Source organism: Orycteropus afer, unplaced genomic scaffold, assembly GCF_000298275.1.
Source record: "Orycteropus afer afer isolate SDZICR_OR568_19922 unplaced genomic scaffold, OryAfe1.0 scaffold00036, whole genome shotgun sequence".
In the NCBI taxonomy this organism is placed as follows: Eukaryota; Metazoa; Chordata; class Mammalia; order Tubulidentata; family Orycteropodidae; genus Orycteropus; species Orycteropus afer.
Window position 1 is genome coordinate 3324647 of NW_006921623.1, and position 20655 is coordinate 3345301.

Below are 20655 nucleotides of genomic sequence, written 5' to 3' on the forward strand. Positions count from 1 at the left end.
GCCATCTAGTCAGACCCGACTCATAGAGACCCCTCCTTGGGTTTCCGAGGCAGTATCACTACGGAATTAGATTGCCCCATCTTCCTTCTGAGGAGTGGCTCTGCCAGCCTTCTGGTTAGCAGTCAGGTGCCTTAGGCTTGTTGTTTAGGGAGTTTTTATTGCAGTGTGAAGACAGAAGAAACCTTCAGACTTGGCAAATGTGCATACCTAGAGGGTACTCTTACCATGCTGGTTTTGAGTGAAAGGCCTCTGAGTACTTTGTCTACACAGGACCATCTGGATCATCTGTGGAGGGGATGTATGCAATATTTCAAAGTGACACTGATTTTGGGGCTGAAGATTTTGGACTAAAAATGGTCTCTTCCAGAAGATCTTTGACTTCTATAGATTATACCTTGAGTTTGACTTACTCTACCTTCTTATTCCCAGAGATTATGGTCCATGTGGGTGATTCAACTCAGATGGGGTGTGTTTTCCAGAGCACAGAAGAGAAACGTGTGACCAAGTTACACTGGATGTTCTCATCAGGAGAGCATACCAAGGTAAGGAGGAAGAAACATCACTGAGTAGTAGAAACCCCTGGCTTATGATCTCAGGACAGTGGGGAAGAGGGAGAATCTAGTTGCCAGGTGCTGTGTGGGTGTGTAAGAACTTGGTTTTGGAACCTGTCAGAACTAGACCTCCTTCTAGCATGTTCAGCTTCTTGATGAGAAAGGTGATTATGATGGCGATGATAATGACAATGATGATGATGTTGCTTAACTTTTGGGATTATCAAGATATTGATATAAGTTAGTACATGTAGAGCACTTTGTATCTGACCTGGTCACTATATTTTAGTATTTTAGTGTCCTTCGTCTTCTCCCTTCTCTTTGAGAGGAGCATGGGAGGAGGTTGTTGTTGTTGTTGTTGTTGTTATGTGCCGTTGAGTCGGATCTGACTCATAGTGACCTTTCCTTGGGTTTCCGAGGTGCTATCACTACGGAAGTAGATTGCCCAACCTTCCTTCTGAGGAGTGGCTGGAGGGGGATGATTTTTGTAGTCTATTCAGGAAAGCTATGTTCTAGACATGAGAATGACTTTCTGGTGATGTGGGGTTATTTTTTGTTAGTTCTTCTATGCCCCATTGCCTCATTTACATGATGGAGAGACTTTTCTTTGTCTTCATAGATGCTTAAAATGTTGGGATTAATAGATGCCAGGAGCCAAGGGAAGGGGCATTTCATGGGAACTCTGTGAAGTGCTAAACAGCAGGTTAGTTCACTAGAATAGCAGCTCTCTACCATGGTATGGTGATATACTTATGAGTCAAGATGTATTTTGAGGTACATCCATAATTTGTCATTAATAAAAGTTAAGGTGTAAACCTGGTAAAAGATTTAACTTTTATAATTAAAATATATTCCAGAGTATCCTTGTAAATAAAGCCATTTGCATTCACTTGATTCCTTTATGTGTCTGAATGGATCAAAAGGGTGGCATCATTATGGTATATGGGGAATTATACATAGTCACAGGTTCACCCCTAGGAGCTTGTCATGCATTTAAATGTCATTCATCATGTGACCTACAGCAGGAAATAGGATGAACATTGACATTTTGAGGTTGTGAATTTGAATCAAAAGAAACAAGAGGTCATGGGCCAGGTCTCTCCTTTTGTGTTTATGTCTGTATACTCATTATCTTTTCTTAAAAGCATTTTAAAGATAATTGATATATACAGGCTTTTATGAAAAATGCCAATATTCATTCATTTAACAAATATTTTTAGGCATCTTCTATGAGATGGACACTCTTCTAGGTACTGAAGAATGTAGTAGTAAACAAAATAGACAAAGTTTCTACCCTCATGGGTACTTAAAAGCAAGATGGAGGGACTTACCTAGTCAAATAATGAAGAGATAAATATGTAATAATAATGGTAAAAGCAATAGAACACAATAAAGCAGGGAAAGAGAATAGGAAATGCCAGGTGCGGTAGTTAAATTTGTATGTCAACTTGGCTGGCCTGGTTGAGTGACTGGGCAGCTGATAGTAGTTATGCCCCATGATGAGAATGGCAATTAACTCCATGGTGGGATCTACCACAAGCAGCTGAGTAGCTGCTTTGGGTATGTGGTCTGCTTCCTGTATATAAGGAGAAGCCTTGGGGATAATCTCTAGCTTACGGCATGCTTAGACCCTGCATGTAGCTGTGTCATTGTTCAGCAGCCTGCCATGCTCTGGCAACCTTGGGACTTACAATGGACTTAAATTAATGGCCTGCTATGTGGTTTGGGTAACTCTGGTAGCATGATGCTACCAGAGTGAATGCCTATGGCCTTGACTGCTAACCAGAAGGCTGGTGGTTCAAACTCACCAGCCACTCCTTGGAAGGAAGATGGGGCAATCTACTTCCATAGTGATACTGCCTCAGAAACCCAATCAGGGGTCACTATGAGTCGGGTCTGCCTCGACGGCACATAACAGCAACATGTAGTTTGGTAACATTAGAACTGTGTCTTTTTACTTGTCAACTTTGGGCTTGTCAGCCTCAGAAGCCAGCAGCTGTCTGAGTGAAGAAATGCCTCTAGCTCCAATGGGCAGGGAGCAGGAGGCAGAGCTGGACCCCAGGGTTGAGGGGCTTTCATGCAGGCCCTATAGCCTGGCAATTTGAACTTGGACTTAAAGCCTCCAAACTGTAAGAGAATAAACTTCTGTTTGTTAAGGCCATCCCATTTGTGATGTATTCCTGTCAGAGTGGCCCTAGGTAACCAGAACACCAGGACATGGTGATTGCTATTTTATATAATGTCAGGGAGACCTCATTGATAAGGTAACATTTGAAAGGGGTGAACCATGTATATGTCTAGGGGAATTGTATGCCAGGCACAGTGAGTGGCAAATGCAAAGGACCTGAGACCAGTAGTTAAGTCACAGTAAGATGGCTGGTGTGACTGGGAAGAAGTGATGCAAGTAGATATGGGGAAACACAGACAGAAGTTAAAGTCAAAGAGGAAAAGAGGGATTGGAAAACCTTGTACATACTTTGTGTAGAAATGGGGTGGGGTGTACTGGGGAGTCTTGAGCAGAGGAATAACATTATTATGATTTAACTTATATTTCCAAAGGCTCATTTGGCTAGCCTACTGATAGATGTAGAGGAGGAATAACCAGAAAGACTGTTACAGGAATTGAGGTGAGATGTGAGGTGGCGTGAACTGGAGGGGTAATGGGAGAAAGTGAGAAGTGGCCAGATTTGGAAAATATTTTGATAGGACTTGCTGAGGGATTAGATATGGGTTGTTTGAGAAAGAAAGGAGTTAAGGATGACCCCAAGACTTTTAGTTTATACATCTAGAAGAAGGCATTGTCATTTATCAAAATAGAATGGACGGGAAGGACTTAATTTGGGGTAAAAATGAAGAGTTCAGTTTTGGACATGTTTCAGGTATCTATTGGAAATCCAACTGAAAATGTTAAAAAGTGAGAGTGTACTTTTGGGATTTTATTGGAGAAATGTGAAAAGTGAAAGTCCCTCTTTCTTATTTGCCTCATTCCTCTCTTCAGATTTAACAATTGTTTTTGGTTTGGTGGTGGCCTTCCTTTCAGGCATTATCTCTGCATACACAACTACACATGCATGCATACACATGTGTATAAATGACTTTGCATTATCTAATCCTTTCTGGATAATACCTTTACTGCCTACATGTAACAAAGCTTTGAGTCCTGAAATCTCCCCAACCCTCCACCCTTCCCTAAGTCCCTAGTCCTTCCAACCTCATACTTTTTGCCTTTCCCTTCTAGGAGATTGTGTTATACTATTCCCACAAACTCAGTGTACCTCTGGGATACCCCAAGAACCAGGGACGCTTCCAGAACCGCATAAAGCTGGTGGGAGACATTTCCCACAACGATGGCTCCATCATGCTCAAAGAAGTGAGGGAGTCTGATGGAGGAAACTACACCTGCAGTATCTACCTGGGGAACCTAGAGTTTAAGAAAACCATTCTGCTGCATGTGATCCTGAAACAGCCTAGAAGTATGTCACATTTGGTTGGGGAGGGCTGAGGAATCTCATAAGTGCTGGGCAGTGCCAGGATTAGGGTGAACCAAGAGAGGTGTCTGGGATGCAAAATTTAAAGGATCAGTGCAGGAGATCCTGGATAGAGTGGGAGAACAATGTGAAATAAAACTCAAAATCTTGAAAATAAATAAATAAATAAAGGACCAGGCTTAGTGCTCTGATAGAGCCTAGTGAAACATCCAAGACTATGCTCACTAGTTACCCTTCAGGCCTGGAATTGAAGTCACTCCCATGGCTTCCAACAACAGACAGGCATATAGGGTGAACATTTACACCAGGTAGATGCATTCCTTAGATCAATCATGGGAGAACAGAAGGGCAGTATTTGCACAGGGAGATAGCTCACGGAGCAGGAATGCATAGCAAGAAGGACACAGGGAAAAGGTAACCACAGGGAAGAAGTGGAAAGAGAATTGTAACATTATGGGGATTGCAATTAAAGTCACGAAGCAAAATGTGTATTGAATGGAAAATGAATTTGCTCTGTAAATTTTCACCCAAATCATGATAAAAATTAAAAAAAAAAAAAAAATTAAGGAGGCTCTCACTGTCACAGGCCAACTCTTACTTGCACGAGCCTGAAAGTGAGTGCTTCCTTAAATTTGTTGTCCCCTACGTGCTTCTCACCTCACCCTAGTTCTGGCCTTGCTGGTCGGCCAAGGAGAAGGTAGCTAATATTTAGTGAACAGCTGACCTATGCCAGATACCACTCATTGCTGGTATTACCTACCAATTTAAAGACATAGGAGCTCAGAGATGGACTGCAGTTGATGTTCAAAGTCGTTTTTCTCATGGCGTCAAGGGAAATACTGTATGCTTTGTAGTGGAAGGGAAAAGGATCCTGAGCTGGTGGCAGATAGCCAAGAACAGAGAGAAAATAGGAAGGAACCAGAACGAAAACTGGAGGTGTTTCTGATCAAAGGTTCTGTATTCAGTTAAACAGTGTACCGTAATGCCAGTGGTGAGTTGGAAAATAAAGAGTTAATTGTGTTGTTTGAGAGAGATTGATAAGTGAGGGGTTGAAGTTAAAGCATAACCCAGTTAGCAGCCAGGATGTGGCTTATGTACTTTACCTCTCACTCAGGTGGTCAGGAGTTGGTTCAGGTTTGTTGGAGTTGGGTGGGTGGCTGTGGGTGAGGATGGATATCTCAGTAACATGGGCAATTCAGACAATAGAGGCACTTTCTTGTTAGTGGTAAAAGATTCCAGCTGGAGAGGGAAGAAGAACAGGTGGACTTGTTAAAGAACCACCATTGTGTGCTTTGCTGTCAAAAGTCTTACCTCCCACCATGCAGAGAAAATACAAGCCGTTAGTGGGAGCTCACTTGACTTCTGAGCCTTCCCTATCCACAAGCATATCTCTATGTGCTCCCATTCTTATCTGCTCTGCCATTCTGAGGCAGAGGGACCCCCTTTGGCCCTGGTCTCATCCCTACCCCCATGCTCAGGGTGCATCTAGACCTTCTCAGGAATTGCACAGCATGGCTTTTCAGAATCTTTAAGTTCTCACTTTCCTTTGGCTTCTACTGTTCAGTGTATAAATATGCTCAACTCTTTCTCTTACCTTGTATCCTTGTCTATTTCAGATTTCACCTTTGTCTTTAAACAAACAAACAAACAAAAAAAACCCAAATCTCTTTATTGAGAACTAATTCACATACCACACAATTCACCTATGCAAAGGGTTCAACTCAATGGTTTATATCAATATATATATATAAATATGTCAATGATATATTTCTTTCTTGACAGAGCCAAACCACTTGCCTAAAGGCTGTATTTGGTGTCTTACTGTCTCATTTTCCATTAACTCCTCAGTGCACTGCATTCTGCCTTCTGCTTCCACCTCTACCCTAGCTTAGATCACCAAGGGCATCTAATTGCCCAGTCTTGACCTTCTTTACCTCAGTAGTCCTAGACACTTAATTTCCATGTGCACATTCAACAAGTACTTCAATGACAACATGTCCAAACTTACCCTTGCACACCTCTTCCCAGCCCATCTCCCCCATATCAATTAGTGTGCAACTGGATGCCTTGAAGTTATACTTGACTCTCGCCTTTGCTGTGACCCCTAATCTAACAGGTCAAAAAGTCCTGTCATTTCTACTGCTGAATTTTCAATCTGTCATCTTACCAGCTGATCACCACCTCCTTATGGCATCATAGTCTCTGGCTTGGGCTGTTGGCCTCCAGCCAGTCTCTGCTTCTATTCTCAGCCGCAACTACTCACTCTTCATGCTGCCACTAGTGCCATCTTTATAAATCACAAATCTGAACAAATATTTGATTCCACGATGTATATATACTATTTCAGTGGCTTCTCTAAGTCAAACTCCTGGTTGAGATGACCAAGGCCCTTTATGACTTGTATCCTAGTATCTGTCCAGCCTAATTTCTCACCATACCCACAAATGTAACCTGTGCACCAGACCTCCTGGACTATTTCCAGTTCCTAAAAGCCCTATTCTATTAGGTCTCCAGATCGAGTGTGAAATATTCTCTCTGTCCTTCCCCTTATTGTCAGCCCAACAAACTTGATGTTTTCTTTGAGACCCAGCTTAAACTTTAAAACTTTTGCTGGCTAATTTCCATTTTGCAGGTAAATTCCACAGGGTTGCCTACGCTTTTGTCTGTACCCCATATAGACTTCTATCACTGCATTCACACTAGTCTGTGGTATTCTGTTTACATGTCTGTCTGTTTCCTTGAAGGCGAGGACTGGGCGTTATTTGCTTTTGTATCCTCAGTTGCCTGGCAATGCCTGGCACCAAGCAAGTGTTTGATACATCTATCATATGTATATTTAGAGTGAATTGAGTAAGTGATTGAAGGTGGAATGCCTCCTTAAAGCCTTGCTTGGTATCATGGCTATGGGACTGAGTGCTGTAGCATGTATTCTTGTGGAAAAAATCAGCAGCCTCTAAAGTGCCTTTTCTTTCTAGGTCAGGTAAGACGAATTTAAAAATAGAATTGTTAACGTGAAAGGAAACTTTATTATAGGTGATATGCTGCTAGCCACTGCTCCCATCACCTCAGTCTACATCTTAGGGGTAAACAAGTGGTCAGACTTTGGTTGTCAATCTATGGGCCCAGTTACAGTCCCAGTGCCTTGATATGGCATGGAGTCTGGCCCTTCCTGGCTGGCTCTTCTGTAGAATCTTTACCTGAACTACTGGGGCTCTCTCTTGGCTCTTTTCTGGAGTACTGAGACCCTTGCATTGCTCTTCTCCTTTCCCAAGCATTGGTAACCCCAGTGGCCTTGACGCCTGATAGCCTGGGTGGTAATCAGCTGGTGATCATTGTGGGCATTGTCTGCACCACCATCCTGCTGCTTGCTGCTCTGATACTGATAGTCAAGAGGACTCACAGGACTGAGAGGTACAGAACTGCCATTTTCACTGATTATTTTTTTAAATGGATATTTATTTTACACTTTGAGTTATTATCCAACAGTACTCCCCCCACATACACATTCTATTTTGTGACATTCACTGCAATCCCCACAATGCAATAGCGTTCTTTCCACTTCCTCCCTATGGCCATCACTTCCCTTGTCCTTCCTTCCCATCCCTTCTGCCTTCCTAGCTCTATGTTGGGCAAATGCTGGCCTCTTGATCATGTATGGTTGATTGTTTTATGAGTGCATACCCTCCTGGTATCAATGTTCACCTTACAACAAATAGTACTTTTCTTCATTTTTTTTCCTTTTTTACATTTCAGTGACATTGATTATATTTTTCATGTTGTGCTACCATTATTGGTTTTCTTTTCCCAAATATTCTACTACCATTAACACAAACACAATGCCCCCTAAACCAAACAGAATTCCCCCTTTCCTCCCTTCTTTCCACTCCTGGTAACCATAAATAATCTTTGGTTTCTCTATATTTGCTTATTTCATATGAGTGAGATCATGTGCTATTTGCCCTTTTGTCATTGACTTATTTTGCTTGGCATGTTTTCAAGATTCATCCATGATGGGGCATTTCTCTTTATAGGCTGCATAATATTCATTGTATTATATGCCATATTTTATTTATGTATTCATCTGCTAATAGACATTTTGGGGTTCACTGAGGTATATTAAAATAGAACCATCTATGGTTGTCTTGAAGGAGCTCTGGTGGTGCAATGCCTAAGGCATTTGACTGCTAACCAGAAGGTTGGTAGTTCAAACTCACCAACTGCTCTACGGAAGGAAGATGGGGCAATTTATTTCTGCCTCAGAAACCCAGTGGGAGTCACTATAAGTGGGAATCAACTCAATGGCAGTGAATTTGGTTTGGTTTGGTGGTTGTCTTATAGACATCATCCATATAGTCACCCCACTCCCTGTGCTCCTGAGAAGCCTTGCACAGTCTCACACCTGCTTCCTTTGCCTTGGTATCATACAAAGATAGCAAACTTCTTTATAAATGGTGGTCTAAGTAGAGCATAATTGAAAAGATAAATTTTATGCAAGAACTACAGTGATGCCATCCAATGTCTGAAATGACTTTTGAATCATCCACACTATATACTTCATATGGAAACTCAGATCTTGTGGATTGATAGTTTTTTTTTTTTTTAAGGGTCTCATTCTAATTATAAGAGAGGTGATTTTTGAATGAATGCCCTCAGATTCTAAATTATATATTGTTGAAGAGTGTTTTTTAAGTCCTGACTTTCATCAGTGTTTCTCTTAGGGTCTCAGAAATGCCCAAATGCCCAAATGATGGATATGGCCCTGCCAATGGCTACTGAAACACATCAGTAGCCATTGGCAGGGCCATATCCATCAGCTTACCAACAACTGAGGAAATATGATGATGGGTGAATGGTCTCTTGTTGAAATAGTGTCAATAGGCAAGGGGCCCCATTAGGACTGAGTAGTACTGACTTTGAGTCCTCTTCCCCAATGGAACATGATTCCACAGACAGCACTTGTGCTTGGTACGTCTGCATCCCATTCCGTAGGCTCTCCAGTTTGGTTTTGGACTTGGTTGGCCTCTTTGAAGGTCTTTGCTCTCGAAGTGTTGAAGGCACGGACCCAAGAATTAGACAACCTTGTTTCTAGTATCAGCTCTTATCAGCTTGCTAAGAGACTGTGGACAAATCACTTCTTACTGTGGGCCTTACTTCCCCTCAAAATGAAGGGCAGCAGTTTCAGGTAGTTTACCTGAAAAAATGAAAAAAAAAAAAAAATCAGGCTGGCATGCTGTGATTTGTATATAAACATAGTCACTGAAGCATTGATTATAATTAAAAATTGGATCATCCTCAGTTTCTATCAGGAAGGCAATACTTAAATGAATAGGTGTCCTATTCATTGAAATACTGTGCTATCCTTATAAAGGATAAGATGGATCTCTGTTTCTGAGGTGGGATCACTAAAGAAATAGATTGTCCAACCTTCCTGCCGAGGAGTGGCTGGTGGGTTTGAACTACCAGCCTCTGGTTTAGCAGTCAAATGCCTTAGGCACTATGCTACCAGAGCTCCTATGTAATGCCAGGGGGTGGTATTATAGAATATATAATGTTGTTGTTGTTATGTGCCATCGAGTCGGACTCAACCATAGTGACCTCTCCTTGGGTTTCTGAGGAAGTATCACTACGGAAGTAGATTGCCCCATCTTCCTTCTGAGCAGTGGTTGGTGGGTTTGAACTGCCAGCCTTCTGGTTAACAGTCAAGTGCCTTAGGCACTATGCTACCAGAGATCCTAGAATATCGTTTGTGTGAGTGTACTTATGCTTGCACTGAGAGACATTTCGAAGGATAATTCTAAAATCTTAGTAACAGTGGTATTTGGGATAGAAGAGAAGGTGAGCCCAATGGAAGTGAAGTTTACTGGGTACATCAGTTTCTAACTGTCTACATTTTGGTGTTATTTGAATTATTTTACAATGAGACTGTATAACTTTATAATGAGAAAATAAAATAGAAACATTTCTACTTTGGGACAAAGAAATATCTGTGGTTACTTTTCTAGATTTAACTTGGATTTGTATTTTAGCTTCACCTCAGGCCAAAATAAAAAAAAGAAAGGTATATTCATTGGCAAATAGCAGATGATCAAGAAATCAGAGTCCAATGGTTGGCAGAAGGGGCTAGAGCTCAAAACTTGGGGGTGGTTATGGGGATAAATAGGCTTGGCCACCTCCCTTGGACTGGTGTCTTGCTGAGTTTGTGCTGCCCCCTGCTGGTTCAGATACATCTCCCTAGTCCTTTTCAGAAATGTGGTGGGGATGATCAAGTGGATTCACCTCCAGAGAGAAACCTTCCTGATACATTTATGAGCACTTAGTCCATTCCTAAAGGAGCTCTATTGGCTCAGTGCCTATGGCATTTGACTGCTAACCAGAAGGGCGGTGTTTCAAATCCACCAGCCACTCTGTGGAAAGAAGAGGGGTCAATCTACTTCAGCAGGGATTTACCATCTTGGAAACCCAATAGGGGTTGCTGAGTCAGAATCAACCTGATGACACTAGGATGTTCCCACCCCCCCTCCAAGTCCATTCCTAAGGAGCTCTGGTCGTGTAGTGTTAAGGCATTTGTCTGCTAACCAGATGGTCAGTGGTTTGAACCCGCTAGCCACTCCACAGAAGAAAGATGAGGCAATCTGCTTCCTTAAAGATTTACAGCTGTGGAAACCAAGTGGGGTTTGCTGTGAATCAGAATCTACTCAACGGCAGAGAGTTTGGTTTGGTTTAGTACATTCCTAGGACAGTGCATGGTACTGATAGAGGGAGAGTTTCTAAAAGATTCCCAGGCTTATCCATCCTCATCTGTAAAAGGCAGATGGCCCCAACCTCACACTGGTGTTGTGAAGACTGAATGAGATGAGATAGTACCTAGCTCATGCCTGGCCCCAGGAGGGGCCCCATAAATGTTAATTCCATTTCCTGTTCTTTGACCTACCCTTACAGACTTTTGACTAGGTCCCCACCTATGAGGCATGATTGCAGCCTGAAAGATTACTAAAAATGGCAATGTCTCTACAATTAGAGATGGGGTCAAAAGTGCAAAAATGACTGGTCGAGGAGCACACTTGACTGAAATGACTCATACTTCAGCGTCAATTACTGGGTTCTGTTTTTATTTTTATTATTATTTTTTTTAAGTGCTGGTTTGCTAGGGTGAGAGACAGAGACGTCCCTGGCACTTAGGAGGGAGTGGTAGGTTTGCAGGTTTGCAGTTTTCCTTTGGGCTGGGTCTGCTAGAAATATTTATAGCTCTTAGGGGGCCTGCATTCTCTCTGGGATCCCTGCAGCCGGTTAGGAGCAGTGACAGTGGGAGGCAGTTTATGGCAACTGCCCGAATCAGGTTGCTGGAGTCCTGTTTCATTTACCTCTCGGCTTGAAATGGGAATTATATTATTCCAGCCTAAACACACAGAGTGTCTCACCTCTAAAGGTCTCTAGGGAGAGCATCTAATCCCATGGCCTTTCTCTAGTCATCACTTGAAATTGTTATGGACAGAAAGTTGGTTGACCTAGAAGCTATTTTTCAGTCTAAACCTTTTCCAGAACGTCTTCTTGCCCTCCACTAAAAAAGCCAAACCCACCTTCATCAATTCCAACTCACAGTGACCCCCATTGAGTTTCCAAGGCAGTAAATCTTTATGGAAGTAGATTGCCCCATCTTCCTTCTGTGGAGTGGCTGGTGGGTTTGAACCTCCAACCTTCTGGTTAACAATCAGGTGCCTTAGACACTGCACTACCAGAGCTCCTTTGCCCTGCACTAGAAGACATGCATTCTCAGGTTTCAGGTGAGCTGGGTAACCCTGCTTATAGGACTAGAACAACTGATTATTCTATCTCCAGAGTCTCTCTTCTCATAATCCTGTGGGGGGGGCCCAGCTAGGCATCTCTGAACGTGTCTCGTTAACTCCTCCTGTTTTTCATGCCTTGCAGTTCAGTGAATTCTACAACCCTGGTCAAGAACCTGGAGAAAGCAAAGAAAGTGAACCCAGAGGTAAGAGAACTCTCTGCCATTTTGCTGGTTTGCCCTATGAGGGTGCATGATCCAGGATGAAACCAAAGTAAATGGAAGTGTTCTCATTGCTCTGTGGACTGTGTCTTACTCAGCATTAGGTCTCAGTATATAGGCCAACTCCTGGCCCAGAGCAGGGACTTAGGAAATCTTTATTATTGCAATAAAAGCCTCTAAGCGTGAAATGGGGTGGGGTGGGGTGGGCCAGATCAGGCCAAGGTAGTGGATCCTGGTAGTGGGCAGAGGATCCAGAGCGTGGGACTTGGAGTTAGGAAGCTGGGTCAAAGCCAGCTCTGCCACCTCTCTGAGCATCAGGCTTCCCATCAATAGAAGGAGGATAAGGACAAAAATCTCTGCCTGCCTGCATCACAAGGTTGTTTGTGAGACTCAAATAAAATGGTAGGAAAGTGCTATGTACTCTGTGAGACACTGTGTAAATATAAAATTCAACTAAACCCACTGCCATCGAGTCGATTCCGATTGGGTTTCCAAGGCAGTAAATCTTTACAGAAGTATATTGCCCCATCTTCCTTCTGCAGAGCAGCTGGTGGGTTTGAACTGCCAAGCTTCTGATTAGCAGTCAAATGCTTTAGGCACTGGGCCACCAGAGATGATTATTATGAGATGTTCAGGAGTTAATGGTTAAGATTAAATATTCAGGGAGAATATGCATTTCCTAGAACTCCCCTAACAAAGAACCACAAAGTTGGTGGCTTTAAAGGACTAGAAATGTATTGTTTCACAGTTCTGGAGACCAAGAGTCTAAATGAACATGTTGGTCCAATTGTGCTCCCTTTGAAGGCTCTAGGGGAAGGTCCTTTCTTGTCTCTCCTGGTGTCTGGTAGCCCCAGGCATTCGTTGGCTTGTACATGTAACTTTACATAGCCATCCTTCTTCTGCCTGTCTCTCTGTGTCTCTTCTCCTCTTTTATAAGGACATTACTGAGGTTAGAATGGCACAGGACCAGGTAGTGTTTCGTTCTGTTGTACATAGGGTCGCTATGAGCTGGAACCGACTGGATGGCACCTAATAACGACAACTCAGGTGGGATTAGGAGCCACCCTACTCCACTGGGATTTCATGCCAATTTAACTGATAATATCTTTAAAGACTCAATTTCCAAACAAGATCATATTTATAGTTCTCAGAGGTTAGGGCTCCAGCATATCTTTTTTGGGGACACAATTCAATCTGTAATCAGGACCTTTAAAAAGAAAGGACCAAGAAGGATTTTTCCTCCATCCTAATTTGTAATGGAGCTATACATCAGGGCTACTAAGGATTGTAAGGACTCCCTATGTGGTTCAGATTGTAAATGAACTTGGCTGCTAACAGAAAGGTTGAAGGTTCAAGTCCACCCAGAAACACCTCAGAAGAAAGGCCTGGCAATCTACTTCTGAAAATCGGCCATTGAAAGCCTATGGAGCCCAGTTCTACTCTGATACACGTGGGATTGCCATGAGTCAGGGTTGACCTGACAGGAACTGTTTTTTAAGGATTGAGAAAATGGATTAAACCAATACTCAAACTCACTGCCATCGAGTCGATTCTGACTCAGCAACCCCCACTGGATTTCCGAGGCTGCAAATCTTTACAGAAGTAGATCACCCCATCTTCCTTCTGTGGAGCAGCTGGTGGATTTAAATTGCTGACCTTTTGGTTAGCAGCCAAATGCTTTATCCACTTTGCCACCAGAGCCCCCTTTTCTTCAGATAGCTACCTTTCCATCTTTTGGGCTGTATCCCAATAGTAGATTTTCCCCCATGGTACAGGGTCCCCCAGACCAAAGATTTATCACTGTATGACATTGTTTCCCTGAACAGTGACAGGAATGTGAATCACAAAGTGCCATTGAGAGGCATCATCCCTGCCATACATACAGAGGAATGAAGACAATTAGATGATGACAATTAGCTGCTGATTAATGTCATCCTGCCATGAATTCAGTTAGAAGGAAATAATTACAGAATACAGATAATTTGTCAAGATAAGGATTCCTTACAGCTACCTAAATGCTCCATCCAAACAAAATGCTTGACTTAAAAAATCTTTTTTGTGGTCAAATATATATAATAAAAAAAAAAGTTGTCATTTTAACTGTTACTGAGTGTATAATTCAGTGACATTAATTACATTCACAATGTTGTGCAGCCACTGTCTATTTACCAAACTTCTTCATCACCCCAAACAGAAGCTCTACTCGTTAAGTAACATCTGTTACCATTGAGTCGGTTCTGACTGAGAGTGACCCAATAGGAGAAGGGCTCCTTCCACTAAGCACTAACTCCCTGTTTTCCCTCTCCCCCAGCCCTTGGTAACCACTAATCAATCTACTTTTGTCTCTGCATTTGCCTGTTCTAGATATCTCATGTAAGTGGAATCAAACAATATTTTCTGTCTGACTTAGTTCATTCAGCATAATGTTTTCAAGGTTCATCCATGTGTAGAATGTATCAGAACTTCATTTCTCTTTATGGCTGAATGATATTCCATTGTATGGATATATCATACTAAAAAAAAAATATTGTGATTTGGGTGAAAGTTTACAGAGCAAATTCATTTTCCATATGGCAGTTCATACACATTTTGTTTCATGACATTGACTATGATCTCCACAATGTAACAACTCTTTTCCCACTTCCTCCCTGTAGTTACCTCTTCCCTGTGTTCTTCTTTCCATGCATTCCTACCCCCTGAGCTATCACCCTGTGCAAACATTGCCCTTCTCTTCTCCCATGAGTGATCGCTCTAAGGAGTGTATCTACCTAAGGTAAATGTTCACTCTACATACCTGTCTATTGTTTGGCCGGAAGCCACAGAAGTGAGTTCAATCCCAGGCCTGGGTAACTAGGGGCCATAGTCTCCAGGGTTTCACCAGGTTCTATCAGACCAGTAAGCCTAGTCTTTCTTTTCTTTTAATGATTTTGCATTTTGTTCCACGTTGTTCTCCCGCTCTATCCAGGATCTCCTGCACTGATCCCCTTCTGAGTACCACATTTTGTTTATCCATTCATCTGTTGGTGGACATTGGATTGTTTCTACCTCTTGGCTATTGTGAATAGTGCTGCGAAGAACATTGATGTACAAGTAGGATGTTTGGCTTTTGAGGCAAGGAATTTGATTAAGATGATGGTGCTCTTTCCTAATGAGTTAATTTTCAGGAAGATTGGAAAATGAATTATCATTATAGATGATACTTCTGCAGCTCTCAATAACACTGAATCAACTGGTATTGGTGGTTGATGCTCTGGGAATAGGAATGAAGAACTTTTTTTCTGACATCTAATATTCTCTTGATTTTTAGAAAGTTTTATTTATTTATTTTTTTCCTGTAGAAACACGTTTACTCCTCCATAAGTATACGGGAGGTGATCGAGGAAGAAGAATCGACTGGAAAATCAGAGGCCACCTACATGACCATGGTGAGAATGATTCTGGGTCACAACTGAGCCAGGTGTCTCGAGGAGGGAGAAGGAGTGGGAAGGATATGGGCAACTCTTGGATAGTATACTTGGCTAGGCCACCTGGGGAAGCTGTTCGCTGAGGTCAACAATTTTTCTAAGTAGTAGGAATGCCTAAGGAACAGAAGCCCTGATGGACAGAAGAGTAATACAAACTTACCTTCATACCTACTCTTGCAACTTAAGGGCCATTGATGGAGATTATTGATTTTAATAGTAAATAGAGACACCTTCATCTGGAGCAGGGAAAATGTCTCTGCCTTATCAATACTCGTTGCCAGAATCATGCTGACTCAAGGTCACCCTGCGTGTGTCAGAACAGAACTGTGCCCCATAGGGTTTTCAGTGGCTGATTTTTCAGAAGTCGATTGCCAGGCCTTTTATTCGAGGTGCCTCCGGGTGAACTCGAACCTCCAACTTTTCAGTTAGAAGTTGAGCACGTTAACTGCTTGTGCCCCCTAGAGACTGCTTTGTTGTTATGTGCCATCGAGTCGGACCTGACTCATAGTGACCCCTCCTTGGGTTTCTGAGGCAGTATCACTATGGAAGTAGATTGCCCCATCTGCCTTCCGAGGAGTGACTGGTGGATTTGAACCGCCAGCCTTCTGGTTAGCAGTCAAGTGCCTTAGGCACTAAGCTACCAGAGCTCTGAGTGAAAACCAGACTCCACTTTCTATGCCTTCCCTCCTAATCCAGTCTTTGGTAACCAGGCCAGCGATTCCTGGTTAAAAACAATCTAATAAGGAGAGTGTGTTAAGATATTTGGACAAGACTTTGCAAGGAATTGTTTTCCTTCCTGTCAAAAGGTCAAAGTATGGTCCCTTTCAACGTTTAGATTTTTTTCCCCCAATAAGGGGCATTCTGGTGGTGTAGTGGTTAAAGCATTTGGCTACTAACTAAAAGGTTGGTGTAACTCTGTGGGAGAAAGATGAGGCTGTCTGCTTCTGTAAAAATTTATAGCCTTGGAAACCCTATGGGGCAGATCTACTCTATCCTGTAGGGTCACTATCAGTTGGAATCTACTCAATGGGAGTGAGTTTGGTTTGGGGGACTTATTATACCTTCATATAGTCTAACTGCATGGGAGCTCTAGCATAGTGCCTAAGACATGCAACTGCTAACCTGAAGACTGGTGATTCAAACCCACCAGCCACTCCTTGGAAGGCAGATGGGGCAATCTACTTCTGTAGTGATACTGCCTCGGAAAACCAAGGAGGGGTCACTATAAAGTCAGATGACTGGACAGCAGTGAGTTTGGTTTAGATTGTCTTATGGCTAGGTCAGCTACATGCTGAATTTCATTTAGTAATCTGGAGTCTGACTCATATTTTCTTCTTTGCTCAGGTTTCTATAGCTCCCCAAGGAAGTAAAGCACCTAGAAAAGGCATCTAGCAGTGGAGTGAGTAGGGGTAGGGACAAAAGGAGTTAGCTGGCAATGAAAGCAATGCCATTTGTCGACTAATTATAGGTACCACATCCACTAAGGGAGCAGTGTTCTGCTAGATGCAGGGAAGGCTAGTCCTTTTGTTTGTGGAGCAATGGTTGTTTGTTCCTGTTGCACTGTCAGTTATGACACATGACTCCCAGCTGATCGTGGCAGGGAAAGGTTCTGCCAAGGAAGTGTGAGATCAGAGACCTGGCTCGGTTCCACTAAGTGCAGCATTAGGTCCACTCTAAAGCTACTGTTGAATATAGTAATTTTCCTCCTTACATTCTTTTTTCTATTATTGCCATGTGATGTTACAGTAACTGCCAGCCCTCATCCTGGACCTCAGGGACCTGCTGATATAGCTGCACTGTGGCTCCTGCTGGATGTTTTACCCATATGACTGACACTGTTGGCTGAAAGTCTGAGACAGAGATAATACAGTAGTGACTTTTAAGCCACTTCCCTCATGTGTTGTGCTAAACCAAAACCAAACCCATTGCTGTTGATCCATTCCAGCTCATGGCAACCCCGTGAGTGTCAGAGTACACCTGTATTCCCTAAGGTTTTCGCTGGAGGTCATCTTACAAAAAGGTTCCTGTTCTGGTTACCTAGTGCTGCTCTGACAAGAATATACCACAAATGGGATGGCCTTAACAAACAGGAGTTTATTCTTAGAGTTTGGAGGCTTAAGGACAAGTTTAAAGCACCAGACTCTAGGGGCTGGGTGAAAGCCCCTCAACCTTGGGGTCCAGCTCTGCCTCCTGCTCCCAGCCCACTGGAGCTAGAGGTATTTCTTCACTCAGACAGCTGCTGGCTGCTGAGGCTGACAAACCCAAGGGTGGCAAGTAAAAAGGCACAGTCCTGATGTTACTAAACCACACGGCAGGCCATTAATTTAAGTCCATTGTAAATCCCAAGGTTGACAGAACATGGCAGGCTGCTGAACAATGACACGACTGGCTACATGCAGACTCCAAGCATGCCATAAGCCAGAGACTATCCCCAAGGCTTCTCCTTATATAAAGACCACATCCCAAAGGCAGCTACTCAGCTGCTTGTGGTAGATCCCACCACGGAGTTGATTGCCAGTCTCATCATGGGAAATAACTACCACCAGTTGCCCAGGCACTCAACCAGGCCCAGACAAGTTGACATACAAATTTAATTACTGCAGTCCCTGAGTGGTGAAAATAGTTTGCACTCAATTACTAACCTAAAGGTTGGTGGTTCAAACCCACCCAGTGGTACTGCAGAAGGAAGGCCTGGCAATCAGCTTCTATAATGATGATAGCCAAGAAAACCCTATGGAGAAATTCTGCTCTGTAATCCCTGGGTCACCATGAGTCAGCATTGACTCAATGGCAACAAATTAATCTTATAGATATAGATTGCCAGCCTTTCTTCTGTGGCACAGTTGGGTGGATTTGAACTGCCAACCTTTCAGTTAGTAGCCAAGCACAAACCTTTTACTTTGAGTGCTTGCTATTTAAACTCTATGGAAGATAGCATCTCTGTCCTCTTGAAATGGATCAATAAAACAAGTATGATGAGAGAGCCCAGGGCCACAGACTCAAAGCCTTGCAGGAGCTACTTGAATTATTTTAATATACTATGTGCCAAATTAAATAAGCCTATGAGAGAATTCTGGCCTGAAAGCCACTAGCTTAAAACTGTAGGTATAGGGGTTAGGAAGAACCACTTGATTTTTTTTGTTGAGTTGATTAATTTTACTTAAATGAAGTGATAGCATGCTGTTTCTGAGCCTGTACAGCTCAAAGGTTAAGATCACAACCTTTAGAATTAGACAGATGTGGGTCCAAATCCTGACTCTGACTTTGTAGCTAGATGACCTTGAGCAGGTTGACTTAGCTTCTCAAGCCTCAGTTTCCTCATCATTTAGAATGGGAGTAATAATACCTACATCCCAGATGGTGAGGATCACTGGAAATAACACGTGTGAGATTCAATATTGGGCGGGGCCCATGGAAAGAGTTCATTAGATGGCATTGTCATTAGATGTCATCAAGTCGGCCCCCAACTCCTGGCGACCCCATGCACAGTGAGATTGTACCCCTGTGACCCATAGGGTTTACACTGGCTGACTTTAGATCAGCAGGCCTTTCAATCTAGTCCTTCTTAATCTGACAGCTCTATGGAAACCTGCTCAGCATCATAGCAATATGCAAGCCTTCACTGACAGGTGATGGATGGGTGGTGGATGCGTGTGCGGTGTACTAGCTGGCAACTGAACCTGGATCTCTTGCATGAAAGGCCAGAATTCTACTACTGAACCACCACTGCCTTCTCAATAAATCGTAGCTGCTATTTATTATTGAAATGCTTCTTACAAATGTGCTTTCTTTCTTTCTTCCCTTCCCCCACAGAACCCAGTTTGGCCTTCTATGAGGTCAGCACAGAACAACCCACTTGGAAAAAAGTCATCTGAGGAAATACCAAAACCAGAGCAAATCCTTTGAGAAGAAAGCAGCTTATCTGCATTTCCAAGCACAGTGGCAGAGACTCTCTACTCTGTGTCCTGAGCAGCAGTACCAGTTATTTCTGACCCCCTGACTCTCCACCCTACAATTCATTGCTCCTGCCTCACTGCTTGGTCAAAAGACTGAAGATGGAGGGTTTGTAGCCTGGCCGAAGGACTGGAGGAGCAAGCTGTAATGAGGGGAGGGTGAAACATGGACATGGAGGCTCTGGTGTGGGACATTGGCATTGAGGAACCTGATGGAGTAGCCATACCGGCCTCAGGTGTGCAGACGGATGAGACCCTTCACTTGGGCGGTGTTCTTTGTGGATGAGCTACTGAGAAGACTCAAAGAGCTATAAAACCAACCCAAATTATCCTTTTGATAAATTATCGCTTAAATAAATGCAGTTTGTGCAAACCATCCATTTTTATGCCTTGGCTGAGGGCCACATTGAGTCAGGATGAGGAGTTTACAGTAGGGAACTCTTGGAACAACTGAAGTTCCTTGAAGAAGCTATGTTGTGACTTAACACACTGGGGATCCATTTTGGTCTGGTGAGTGGGAAGTTTTGGGGAATGAATGGATTAGAAGTGGGGTAGGAGCACAGCTCTAGGATTTAACCCAGGAGTTCATGTTTCTGACTGTGTATCAGAATTGCTGGTGCCTCTTTCCTGGGCCTCACCAGAGGCCTCCTGATTTGGAATTTTTAAACGGAGCTTGGACATCTGTGTTTCTTAAAAGTGATATTCATGAGCTGTCAAAGTAAACAGCCACCATCTGACTCTCGTTCTGAAATGTGAGGTTCCTATACTTTTTCGTTACTATTGTAAGATTTGACAAGGTTGGTCTTAAAGGATCCTTTGGTTCAGATCTCCTATTTCTAGCCTCTAGAAATCAGCCTGAACTCAGCTTGGGTGTCTGTGGTAGTTAAGGTTGTGTGTCAACTTGGCTGGGCCTGGTGTGGAATGGTTGGGCAGCTGGTTGCAGTTATTCCCCATGATGAGACTGGCAATCCACTCCATGGTAGAATCTTCCACAAGCAGCTGAGCAGCTGCTTTAGGGATGTGGGCTTCTTCTAGTATATAAGGAGAAGCTTTGGGAATGGTCTGCAGCTTTTGGCATGCTTGAATCCTGCATGTAGCTGAGTCATGTTCAGCAGCCTACCATATTGTCTGCCAATCTTGGGACTGTTAAGGGACTTGAATCAATGGCGTGCTGTGTGGTTTAGTAATATTGGGACT

General features: G+C 43.1%; 1 protein-coding gene across 1 annotated transcript in view; it reads left to right on the forward strand.

The window, feature by feature from the left end:
* The window catches only part of JAML (junction adhesion molecule like), a 29240-nt gene extending 9829 nt beyond the window's left edge, over positions 1-19411 (forward strand). Inside the window, exons 4-10 of the mRNA XM_042780348.1 lie at positions 430-542; positions 3219-3221; positions 3790-4024; positions 7312-7450; positions 11966-12026; positions 15380-15466; positions 19319-19411. Of these exons, the coding sequence (XP_042636282.1) occupies positions 430-542; positions 3219-3221; positions 3790-4024; positions 7312-7450; positions 11966-12026; positions 15380-15466; positions 19319-19411 (731 nt within the window). The remainder of the gene's footprint in view (positions 1-429; positions 543-3218; positions 3222-3789; positions 4025-7311; positions 7451-11965; positions 12027-15379; positions 15467-19318) is intronic.
* The last annotated feature ends 1244 nt before the right edge of the window (positions 19412-20655 follow it).